This window comes from Necator americanus, chromosome I, assembly GCF_031761385.1.
Source record: "Necator americanus strain Aroian chromosome I, whole genome shotgun sequence".
NCBI classification, from domain to species: domain Eukaryota; kingdom Metazoa; phylum Nematoda; class Chromadorea; order Rhabditida; family Ancylostomatidae; genus Necator; species Necator americanus.
This window is the reverse complement of record NC_087371.1, coordinates 36,005,477-36,017,946: the sequence shown is the minus strand read 5'-3', so window position 1 is coordinate 36,017,946 and position 12,470 is coordinate 36,005,477. Positions and strand designations below refer to the sequence as shown.

The 12,470-nt window shown below is 39.2% G+C and overlaps 1 protein-coding gene across 2 annotated transcripts in view; it reads right to left on the bottom strand.

Annotated features, from left to right (window-relative positions):
* RB195_007931 (uncharacterized protein) overlaps positions 1-12,470 on the bottom strand; it is a gene marked incomplete at both ends in the record, with an annotated part of 31,002 nt that overhangs the window by 11,586 nt on the left and 6,946 nt on the right. Inside the window, 19 exons of one of the 2 annotated variants that reach the window (XM_064181839.1) lie at positions 399-553; positions 633-732; positions 1,307-1,418; positions 2,639-2,744; positions 2,803-2,881; positions 2,963-3,061; positions 4,447-4,546; positions 5,259-5,326; positions 6,702-6,769; positions 6,885-6,944; positions 7,975-8,114; positions 8,243-8,430; positions 9,784-9,864; positions 9,934-10,014; positions 10,098-10,189; positions 10,266-10,388; positions 10,454-10,553; positions 10,862-10,973; positions 11,572-11,674. In XM_064181839.1, the coding sequence (XP_064038595.1) occupies positions 399-553; positions 633-732; positions 1,307-1,418; positions 2,639-2,744; positions 2,803-2,881; positions 2,963-3,061; positions 4,447-4,546; positions 5,259-5,326; positions 6,702-6,769; positions 6,885-6,944; positions 7,975-8,114; positions 8,243-8,430; positions 9,784-9,864; positions 9,934-10,014; positions 10,098-10,189; positions 10,266-10,388; positions 10,454-10,553; positions 10,862-10,973; positions 11,572-11,674 (1,967 nt within the window). The remainder of the gene's footprint in view (positions 1-398; positions 554-632; positions 733-1,306; positions 1,419-2,638; positions 2,745-2,802; positions 2,882-2,962; positions 3,062-4,446; positions 4,547-5,258; positions 5,327-6,701; positions 6,770-6,884; positions 6,945-7,974; positions 8,115-8,242; positions 8,431-9,783; positions 9,865-9,933; positions 10,015-10,097; positions 10,190-10,265; positions 10,389-10,453; positions 10,554-10,861; positions 10,974-11,571; positions 11,675-12,470) is intronic. The other variant, XM_064181838.1, reaches the window with a different exon arrangement.

The following is a 12,470-nucleotide window of genomic DNA, read 5'->3' as shown; positions in this document are numbered from 1 at the left end:
TATTATCTATTTTATTTTATTTTTTGATTCTTTTTTTATTCAAATTTTTTCAAAAAAAGAACTTTCTTTTTTCTTTCTTTTCCTTCTTCTTTTTCTCTTTCTTTTAACACGACTCGCCGTTTCTCTACGTAACAGATCCACTCTCAGCGGTTCATCTACCCTTAATAAATGCGTAACGCTTCGAACGTAGCTACGTACGCAATTGCACCGCACCTCAGGTCGTTTCCACTAGACTGTGGTCGGTGATCTTTTTTTTTTGTTCTACGTCTTCTCCTTATTTTTCTTTCATTCTCGATATTTTTCAGCGATTTTTACAAAAAAAAAACTGTCATCGGTTGTTGTCGAAAATCACCGTTGGTCACGAAGAAAATGAATCTATGGAAAAATTTCTCGCGTACTCTAGCTGAGGTTCTCGGAAGTGCAGAGGTTCTAGGAACGGTGGTCGACTGCGGTTCCTCTAATATCCATCTCTCCACGTTTTCCTCAATCACTCTTTGTGCTTCCTCAACGTTAGGATTTGGAGAAATGAACATATCCGCGCAATGAGATGCATCTAAATTTTAAGAAAATAAGAAAATAAGAAAATTCTCCATTATCTAAGACTTTGTTATGAGAATAGAATGCATCCTTACCTCTGATAAGAATAGGTACAACAGATCGATCGTGCGTGGTGTATTTTCCAAGCGCATGCCATGGATCAACGTCTCCGTTAGTGATTACAACATTTGTGCCCTGAATTTTGCAAAATTCTCACGGATTAAGATAAAAAAATGCTATGCGCGTAACATTTTTGAACAAATATTCAGGATTAAAAGCAGCACACCACGAATCTGAGGTGGTGCGGAATTCAGGTGGAGTATCCGTATACGGGGTCGTAGATCATGGAGACCGAGGTGGTTCCGCTCATCTCTCCCTGCATCACTGCAAACAGCCGCCTCCAGAATGTTGTTTTGTACGACGCCACCCGTTGCAACGCTCCACCCCTTGCGCCGCCTCCGCCCTGCGATTCGTCAAAAAACAATTCGGAGTGCCCCGATAGGCAGTAAGGGACGCTACGCGTGCAAGGGTGGCGCGCTGCAATAGAAGACATCGTACAAAGCAGCATTCAGAGACCGGCTGATTGTAGTGATTCAGGAAGAGATGAGCGGAACCACCCCGGTCTCCATTAGCTGCGACTCCGTATACAGATACTCCACCTGAAATCCGTACCACGCCAGATTCGTGGTATAGTAACTTTAAAATCGATAATTGCAAAAAAAAAGAGTAACGGGATTTTTTTTAGAAATAATTTGCAAGTTTTATGTACCTCATAATTGTCAGCTCCACCATATATTCGGTTAGTTCGGACCACATTCTTCTGGATTGCGGCAGCCGTGTACTGATCGCCGTACGTGTCGGTGCACAAGCGAGTGTAGAAACTGAGAATTTCGGTTATTAGTGATTTTTCTGGTTATTTCTCCACTTACTGAGTTAGATTCTAGCAAAATTCTAGATTTATAGATTTTATGCTATATTTTATTCTCGAGTCGTTAATGAGACACAGAGAGGGACCGGGATTTAAGTCTTCGGGGATGACCACCACAGAACTTTGATTCCAAGAACAATATAGCCCCGAGCTAGAAAAAAAGAGCTGGTCGTTCCTCGTGTGCACGTAAGGAGCTCAGAAGGAGCTCAGAATAAATTCAGAAGAAAAAAAAACAAACAACATCTCCCAAATGGCTTCAGGAAAATCAAAATTATGAAAGAACCAATACAGAATATTTCGTAATAACAAGAAGAATGATTCGAATTTTTCCAACAAGGTGGGAAGTTTCTGTGCGCTTTCAAATTCCTCATATGAGTACATTTTTCAAACAGCACGGTGTCGCGACTTGCATCGCTCCTCTCGATCAGAGCCTGGTCGGGAGCATTGCTTACCGCGCCAGGTAGCCAAAAGCGTGCGCTCTTACCAGCGAGCTGGCGCATTGGCTGCTTTCTCCCGCGAAGCTCCGCCCACTCCAGCCCAGGCTATATAAAGGGGTCGATTTACCAGCCTCTCTTTATTGTCTGTTTCGTCTTTCTCTTGTAGTGATTTCGTAACAGTCGACTTGGTATTTCGCTCTCGTCATCGTCCTTTGTATTCGCCTCGCGTTGTGTAGTGGTGCTTTGTTGTGTATCGCATTTGAAGAATAACGCGCATGTGCCGGAAAGGTATAACATATTAGGATTGAAAAAAAAAAGAAAAAAAAAAAAAAAAGGGAGCCCCCCCAATTTTTTGTTGGACCTTCGCTTTAGTAGCGTCCATATGAATCCCCATTCCTTCTCAAGATAATGTAGCTTGGCATAATAGAGAAGTTAATAAACATGCGATGTTGCAGTGCTGGGACAGGAGAAGGCTTGGGAAAGACAGGCGGCCCGAGGCCGAAGACAGGAAACATCTAGGGTGCATAGAAGAAAAGGGGGAGCAGGTTCGCTGACCAACGGAGAGAACCCCCTTTAACCGAAACCAAACTTCGACTCGCGACACACGGTATGGTCAGAATTCGTAAAACAAGCATCCATACAGTCGCATATTTCATTATTCCCTTTGTGTAGGATTTTGATGGACGTATTGAAAATTCTCGTGGACTTTTTCTTTTTTTTTATAAAATACACTTACTTTAATGGCACTGGGTTACCAAAAATACTGTAGCCTGTGTCTGTTGTTTGATAGTATCCAAATTCTGTACACGTTTGCCAAAACCATAGTCTCATCGCATCAGCTTCTAAGATTAAATAATATAATTATTCATAAGAGGGAATTAAAGCGTTACGAGCGCTTACGTGGTCCAAAATTCTGCGCTGATCGGATGAATTCAATAAATTCCGTGTAATTGTTAGGGGTTCCTCTGAACGGTGCTTGCTGTTTGAAAGAAAAAAAATCATTGTAAAACCCTGTCATTACTATGAATATATGTATATAATATAGGATATAATATCGTACCTGAAAATACTCTGAAGCTCTTTCGTTGAAGTACGCTATATTTCTCACCGGATCATTACTATGTCTTGTCATGATTTGGCACATTTCGTCTCTATGATCCTGAAATTTATTCAAACAAAAAGATGTAGGATTAAAATGTTGAGAATGTAAGGCGGCAATAATTAATTCGACTGCACTTTCCTTACACGATCGCCACCACTGCCTATGGAAGAAAAACATTATTGAACCTGCAGTAATCATTGGCGAATCTGACGGGGGAGTGAAGTGAGGAGAACCGCTGGACAAGCTAGAGATAGGGTTTTAGATTGCTGGATTAAAGGAATTTGAGGTGGTAGGTATTTCAGGTGGGTTATGCCTATACGGCACGGTAGATTATGGAGAGGAGGATGATTCCGTCCATTTCTTCCTAATTCCCGTAAAAAACGGCCCGGACAATGCGGCGCGGCACAAGGCTAGCGCGCTCCAATCGAACCCGTTGTGGAAAAAAGCGCGACAGAACGCCCGAAACCGCATCTTCCGGGCCGTTTTTTACGGCAATTACGAGAAAATGGACGGAATCACCCCCCCCCCCCCCTCTCCGTAGTCTCTCATCCCGTATACGAGTGCTTCACGTGAAACCCGTACCACCTCAGATTCCTTTAATTCGTGAGGTGATGCCTTTAAAGGTGGTTCCTCCGCTCATCTTTTCCTAATCGTAGTGAAAAAACGGTGTGAAACTCCATTTCCCACGACGATTTCAGCTGCAACGCTTCACTTTTACACACGCGCCGCATCCAGCTGTGCAGCGGTCGGAATCCAAGGACTTCACATCGACAGACTATTTACGTGAAACCAATGAATACGTGATGAGGGGACCAGAACGTACACGTAAAGAAGAGTTCTAACGTGCCTCGTAAGAACAAAAGCACTTCCCACGCCGTTTTTCAGAGGACGATTAGGGAGGGATGAGCGGAACCATCCCGACATCCGCAATCTACAGCCTCATCTCCAGCTTTTCCCTAGAATTCCTTCGGCATGGCGGATTCGGGCTATGCTGCCTTTAAGATTTGATCGGAGCCAGAATTCTTTGCCCGACTTACTACGTTCGGACGCTTCTGCAGTCGTACACCCACTCTCTCACTCTAGTTGACCTATACTATACTCGTCTATCCTTCTTCTCTGGATCAAATCAAAAGCGTATTGCTGTTCAGGCAAAGAATTCCGTAGCATCAACTGTACCTGAGGAGTTATGAACACTGTGGTGTACTAATGGAATGGAAAATTGTGAAAAATTGCTTCTAAGGTGGAAAAATCACCGAGAAATGATATGAGCTACAGAAGAAAAGAAAGTAGCTAAATGAGAAGATATCCACGAATGTGTGTGATTTGTGCGAAACTAAGATCTTAGAATATAAAATGCAAAAAAAAATAAAAAAAAAACTATAAAAATGTCCTAAATAAACTCGGAAAAAAAAATCTGCAAATGCTTCAAAAACGAATCCCACCTCTTGAACCATTCCCATAAACACTCCTTGAATACTATTAAAGAAATATTCAATGTCTACGTCGGTAACAACGGTAGTTTCGTTCCATGGTGGTACAAGTCTAAATAAATAGAATATTGCAAAGTAGATCACGACATTTTACGTGAAACTCTTCAAAATATTTGGATTTTCAGAAATTTTCACTGCTTTTCATCTTTTTTTTTTGATTTTATTTCCGATTGTTTGAATCACTCAAATGTAAAGAAAAAAGAATCTTTGAATATGCAAAAAAAAAAATTATATTTGAATTTTATCGATCAATTAGATCACGAGCATATCATGCACATAATTTCCTGAGTTAGACTCGGTATTTCCGACTAATGCTTGTTAATATGATCAGAGCGTTCACAGTTAGGAACACATAATAAATTATAGCATACGAAATTGCAGAAAAATTATGAAGAGGGGGGTGATTCCGTTCATTTCTTCCTAATTGCCGTAAAAAAGATGAAGATGCAGGGCGTGCACGAGGCTGGTGCGCTCCAATCGAACTCGTTGTAGAAAATAGCGCCCCGGATCGCTCGAAGCCGTATCGTCCGGGCAATTAGGAAGAAATGGACGGTCTTTCCACTACTTGCAGGGATCACATCCCTTTCCATAATCTACGATTCCGTATACGAATACTCCATCTGAAATCCGTCCCACCTCAGATTCGTGAGGTTATGCCTTTAAGAATTGAGTGAATAAATTGTTACCTTTTTTTGGTTGTTCTTACGTTTTATTATTGTTACACCTTATAAAAAGTAGGGAAATTTCAAACCGGAGAAACTTACGTGAACGCATCAGAAAGCCTTTTTCTTCCAGATCTTGTGAGAACTAATCTGTGCATTTGGTCGAAACCCTGCAAAAAATCGACAACATTATCAACAATGTTAAATTTTCAACTGTGAGTAAAAGAGAAAAAGTAGAAAAGTAAAAGAAAGAGAAGAGTAAAAGTGTCAAGTAAAAGAGAGTGACTAAGTGGAACATGTATAAAAGTATATACAGTCGTTGAAGTTTCAACTGTACGTGTCTGCAGACAACCCAATCTTTTTGAGATTTTCCAACAAGAGAGATGAGGTATGGAGAAGAGAGAGAGGGAGAGAGAGAGGAGTGACAAAAGAAGAAGAAGAAGTGAAGGGAAATGTGATGAGAGAAGTGAGTGGGAAAAAGAAAAGAAGGAGGAAGGAAGAAGGTTGGAAAGGATCTAAGAAGAAAATAGAGTCGATCGATTCGACGGTGGCATTGAAAAAAAAAAGAGAGAAAATCAGATTTTTAACAAAGGAGACGGCGCAGTACTTTGAAAGTTCGTCCCTTCGATGTAAAGAAACTTCTGAATTTCATTGATTGAATATTTCCTCAAATCCCGGCCGTTGGGTGACTGATGATGGCGCAGTCGGTAGAGCTTGGCTGTGATTACACGATCGATGGTTCAAACTCGCCGTAGTGTTACTTTCAACATGGTATATCCACGTGTAACGGTACAGGATTTGAAACATCCACGAGAGGAGCAGAAAGAAGCTGGAGGAAGTGATTGGAATTTCATGTGTGCACTTCTACAAACTGAGATTAAAAGTATCACCCCACGAATCTGGGGTGGTACGGATTTCCGGATCGTAGATTATTGAGAGAAGGGTGATTCCGTCTATTTCTTCTTAATTGCCGTAAAAAAGGCCCGGAAGATACGGCTTCGAGCGTTCCGGCGCGCTATTCTCTACAATGAGTTCGATTGGGGCGCGCCAGCCTTGTGCACGCGCCGCATCTTCCGGGTCGTTTTTTACGGGAATTAGGAAGAAATGGACGGAATCACCCCCCTCTCCTTTATCTACGGTCCCGTACACGGATACTCTACCTGAAATCCGTACCACTCCAGATTCGTGGGGTGATGCCTTTAAGGGAGATCAATCGAAGAGGAAAAAGTTAACGATTAAATACTTTAGGCGCCGTTTATACTTTATTTCATCGTTATTATATTCTATTGATTTTATCAGATGAGAATAATTGAAATCTTCTGTAAATAACTAGAATCATACCGTGCTACATTTATATGGGCAGCCTTTTTTCTTTTTTTTTTGTTCGGTCCTTTTTTCGTTTTCTTTGTTTTTTTTTGTGAACAAAGTGTTGTGTAAACAATATGTTCAAAGTGATCAAGTTGATCAAAGTGTAAACAATGTGTTGTGTAAACAATGTGTTCAAGGTGATCAAGTTAATCAAAGTGTAAACAATGTGTTCCTTACCTGGCCAATAGCAGCCGCGCATTGTGCTTGATAATTCCTAATCGATCTTTCCACTACTTGCAAATATTCTAAAGCAATATTTGAAGAATCGAAAATTTAAAATATGTAGTTTTGATTGATTTGCTTGAAAATTTGAAAATTATTTATTGATCCGATTGATTGTGAGGAAAAAAAAAACTGTACCGTAGAAATCTAATTTTGCTTCAACCGGTGCAGATGATCCTACAGCTCCCCGAACCAACCCTGGGAACATCTGTCGCATCCACAGAGATAAAGAACCGGAAATTTGAAGGACATTTAAAATTAGCAGCCGTGGAAAAGCACCTCTCATGTAGATTTTTATGGATTTGGACGAATAAAGAAAGATAAAAAGAAAGAGAAAGTTTAGAAAATATAAAATACTGTGGTGCAAATTTAAACCAGCTTAGTTTAATTTTTTTCCCGAACTTTCTCTCAAATCAGCACAACGGACGAGATAACAGACAAATTACCACTATAGTACAGTATTTAGCAGCATATTTACAGTATACAGTCCGGTCAAAACGACCTGAAGTTCGCTCCGCTGCGTAGGCGAAGTGGTGCTTTATAGGAATCAGTTACGAGCGAGGTGGGACCCTCATCATTCATTTCCTCAGCCCAAATTGATTCCTAGCAAAGTTTCCACTTCATCGAACGCCGCCGCTTCGACACAACTCCGGCAGGCTTCAGTTCGACGCTGGGACCCGACTGTATGTGTATTCGATGGCTCGAACGTGTTCAATCGCGTAAATGTAGTCATATCGATTGGGGAAGAGCGGAGAGAAAACAGAGTGTGCGTGTCTAGCGGAGAACGAGCGGCTATTGTGGGGAAACGCGTCGCGTCAACCGGACTGAACATATTCGTCGACCACAATGCATACGTCCATGCACTGTACATTCGAATCACAGTTCTTACAGTAATTCCCTGGATTTATCACAATTTTGAAACATTTACGATTGAAGTTTTCCTCTAATGTTAAGCTCAAGCTATAAAAATCTTAGAAATTATCATATCTAATAATCTTAGAAATATTAGAGATCTCAGAAAGCAAAATCTTAGAAATTCATCCGAGATTTATTTTAAATAATCGATATTTAACTAAGTGACCGGACATCGATCCGCTGCACATAATAAATTTTTTATATTTAATTGTAAATAACCAAAAAAACGTGATTTCTAGCCGTTTTACTGTCCTCGTGCGCTTTCGAGTGGAATTTATTTTATTTTAAGAGTACAATTATCGTTTTTTTTTACCTGGATATGATCCACCAAAGGTAATCCACGGTGCGGTGTTGTTCAATCTTTCGTTAGTTTTTCGAATAAAGTTAGCAATATCATATAACATTTGTAATGAGGACAAATACGTGAGGTCCATATTTGGAAGAATAGCCGTTCTAAAATTGATTCTTTACATGAATACACGTTCCTTAATCATTCGTTTATAAATCCTTGAATAACGTTATGAAAATCGTGGAGAAATAAAAGGAGGAAAAAAAAGAAAAGAAAAGAAAAGAAAACTTACACTCCAGTAATACTATCACCATAATATCTGTGTTCAAGAGCGAATACGGTAGCACCGTGTCTTTTAGCTAATTCAATGTGAAATAATGGAAAATCGTCAGCCCATGCACCTTCAAGTGGTCCTTCTCCTCCTATAAGTAGGAATATCGGTCCACCAGGTATTGCCCAGTCAGTGTTTGCGTAGTACTTCTATAATATTATAAATAAGTTATTTTTTTAAAATTTTATTTGTTATATTTATTTACAACAAATAATTTTATCACTCTCTAATGTATGTAATTATATTCATTAAATAATTACATACATTGCAGAATATTACATCAAATAAGTAAAGTATAAAGTAAAAGAAACAATTTTACAGTTTTATACTATAATTATTTATTTTTTCCGATTGTTTTCTATTTTTTTCTACAAGCATAGGGATGTATATGAAGGACTGTAATCCGCACCGGTCTTCTTTTTTTTTTTGAATAAATGAAAAACTAAGATTCAGTGCTGAAATTTTAAACCTTGTAAGTCAAAATGGATTTAAAAATTAAATCAAATTTAAATCTAACTTTTAAAAAAATTAAATCAAATTTAAACCAATAAATTAGGAATTTAAAATCAGTCAAAAGAGCGTCTGTCTGCAAGAAAAATCAGCTATCTAAAGTACGGAAAGAAAAATTCATAGAAGCTGCAAAAATCTCAAAAAAAAAATGAAAACGAAATAGAAATTTGCTTCCACTTGGTCACTCAAAAACCACGACCAGTTTCCATCCAAAATAAACCCCTAAGCTATATCCTGTAAAAGAAGAAGAGTCCTGAGCAAGTACCGAATCGAGAGACTTTAGGGGTTTTTTTTTACCCCGACGTTGACAGCTGTTCAAAAATTGTAACAAATAACAAAATAGAGCAAAGTTGTAAGTTGTTGAAATTGAAATAACCAGATATTTCCAAATTTAGATGCTTACAATTTGAACTATTGTCAAGGAAAAATTAGTCACTTGGAAAATTCCCGAGCAAATTTTCCACAGCTAAGAATTTATGCTTTTTATTAACCTTCAACGGATCACTTTTCTCAATTTCCAAAGAGAATTGAAATTTTGAACCTATATATGATGTGGGGTACCGAAATGTTCTAAATAACCTCTTAATTACGAATATTATGAACATTTCTTGTAATTTTTAGAAATTAGCGCAAATTCTCTGAACACATCTTCCTGAACATTCTGAGATTGCGGATTGAGGCAGGAATGCGAAGATGTGAAAGTAATTAACGAAGGTTTGGGGAACTTCACTTAGTTTTAGGTCATACATTTGTCAAAGCCAAATTTTTGAAGGGGTATTTGAAATCAGAAGTTCTTTTGCTTATTATTAGGCATTCTCAGGATTTAATTCTGCTCATTCCCCAGGATTCCTACGGTTTACGACGGATTTTGGGACAGAAATTAGTGGCGGTATCGTTTTGTTTTAGGCATTCTCAGGATTTAATTCTGCTTCAAAGAATTATTTATATTATTATAATATATTAATTATTATAGTTTTAAAATTATATCAGACCTGATGGAACGTCCGGTTGTCTTGATCATTAAAATGGTCAAGAGGTTGAGCGATAAAAAAGTGTCGGACCGCAGTGTTAATCTGAAAACAAAATTGTAAATAATATGTATTTTTTCTAAATTTGTTACAAATGAAAAAAAAAGAACTGACAATTTTTGGTTTGGAACGAATGATAGTATGTGGTGGTCTACCCAGAAACATTCTTTTGTAACGTGTCCAGTCTGGAAACTCCTACAAATGCTTTTTTTTAAATTTTTCTTAAACACTTTAAATTATTGTAACTATAACTTCTTATTTTATTGTATGTAACTTACCATTTCTGAAAGCAGGACAGGTTCCGAAGGGATTGTATCGGGAAGTGTAGCACGTTCTTTTGGTATAAGCGACGATTTTTGGGGTCTTATGACTTAAATCAGAACAAAAATATGATTGTTAGCATGAAATTGGATCAAATCTTTCTCTATCCGATGTTAATCGATTACCTTTTCGATTATTTGGTTTTCTAAGCCATTTTCCAATATTTTCGTCGATAATTTCACGTGCCCTCTTCAGTTCAGGTATGTCATCGTCGCTAGGATTAGCCAATTCAGCGCAATGAGCAGTTCCTAAACTTTATTATGGTTTTTTTAAAACTTAATATGTACTTCCAAATATTCCTGGAATGACTAACCGTTTATAAGGATCGGTACAACCGATTTGTCGTTAGAAGTGTATTTTCCAAGGCGATGCCAAGGATCAATGGATCCATTGGGGATAACCACATTCGTTCCCTGAAATTTGCTATGCCGATTTTTTTTCGAGAAAATCGAAAGTTTAACTCAGTCATCGCAGCCAATATCATGTGAAAAGAAATATTCGCCTTTTTCGTTCTGTTATAGGTGAATGAAAATATTTAGGAAGGCGTACGCGTCGCGGCAAAGTGGATGAATTGCTGCAAGGGCGTCGCCGCTGCAGCTCAGACAAACCTAAGGATCCCCGTAATGTATGTAACTCCAGCGCCGGTAGAATATTTACTTAGATGTTTAGATGCCGATCTACACCTGGACGTACGTTTTCCATGAAAAACGTGCACACCTACCGTGTAGCCTTCAGCTCCACCGTAATTTGCTTGTGTTCTACGAACAGCAGCAGCAATATAATCCGCATTATACATTGGACCAAACACATCCGTGCACATATTCACAAATACACTAAACGAATAAAATCTAGTAATTCAGTCATAGTATAATTTATTTAGTAATAAGAAATAATTTAGAACCAATTTTTAATGTACTGGTTAATTCATTTCAGTCATGCGCAATCACAGAATCATTAGATCAACGACCGCAAGGGAAACGGGGATTTGAGGAATTTCGAGTAAAATCCCAATAAATGTCAATAATTTGTTGGATAAGTTGGCAAAAAACAATTGAAATAACAATTTCAATTATAGCAATTTTTCTACGAGCCACCTAACAACGTGCCATTTCTGCAGGAGCGGGCATACGCGTCGCATCCGCGAGCGAGCGTAAGATATAGCTGCTCATTGTCTAGCTGCTTGCTGCCGGACACGAATTGCGTGCCTGCCCTTGCCCATGCGGGCGTTAGCTGGTGTCTCGTAGAGGAATTTTCTACATAAAGAACATTTCCCAGACCGTTTTCTAGGACATTTTAGAGGAATCAAGAAATTCTGCATTCATACTCGTGATCTATTTATATCTTCCCGTAGAAAAGTCCCAAAATCGTCAATTTAGTGCAATGCTGGTTCTGGATAACTATTCCGGTTATCGGAGAATAGAAACCGCTAACCTTAAAGGAGTAACGTCTCCGAATATTCCATTAGGTCCACCATCGGTAGATTGGAAATAACCAAATTCTGTGCATGTCTGCCATGTCCAACTGCGGGCGCCAGCTGAAATAGGGAAAAGCCTGATTCTTTGAGAACTGTTGTCACCGTTTCACATATCTAAAGGCTAGAGATTGAGAAATACGTTTGTCAACTACTTGAGGGCAGCATACCACGATTCTGAGGTGCGGATTCCAGGTGGAGTATCCGTATGCGGGGTCGTAGATTATGGAGACCGGGGTAATTCCGCTTATCCTCCCCCGCATCACTGCAAACTGCCACCTCCAGAATGCTGTTTCGTACGATGCCTTCTCTTGCAACGCTCCACCCCCAGGCCCGCCTCCGCCCTGCGATTCGTCAAAAATCAATTCGGTCTGCCCCGATAGGCGGTAAGGGACGTTATGCGTGCAAGGGTGGCGCGCTGCAATAGAAAGCATCGTAAAAAACAGCATTCAAGGGCCGGTTGCTTGCAGTGATTCAGGGAGAGATGAGCGGAACCACTCCGGTATCCATAATCTACGATCCCATATACGGATACTCCACCTGAAATCCGTACCACCTCAGATTCGTGGAGTGATGCCTTTAAATGACTTCAATGATTTTTTTAAAAGTTTTTTTTTAGACATATAGTTGCTGTAGATACACAAATTACAGAGATTTATTGACTGATTTTTTTTCTCCTCGGTGCAAAAGAAACAATCGAGTAAAGCGCGGCGCAATTTCTGGGCATTTTCCAGATTGTAAGCGTATACAGTGCAGTTTGCAGTTTAGCTTGATCAAGCTACAAATGGCTGACATCGCCATCAAATTCTAGGTCCCACCTCCTTTTTTAAAGTATAAACCATAAATCATTAATTATCCC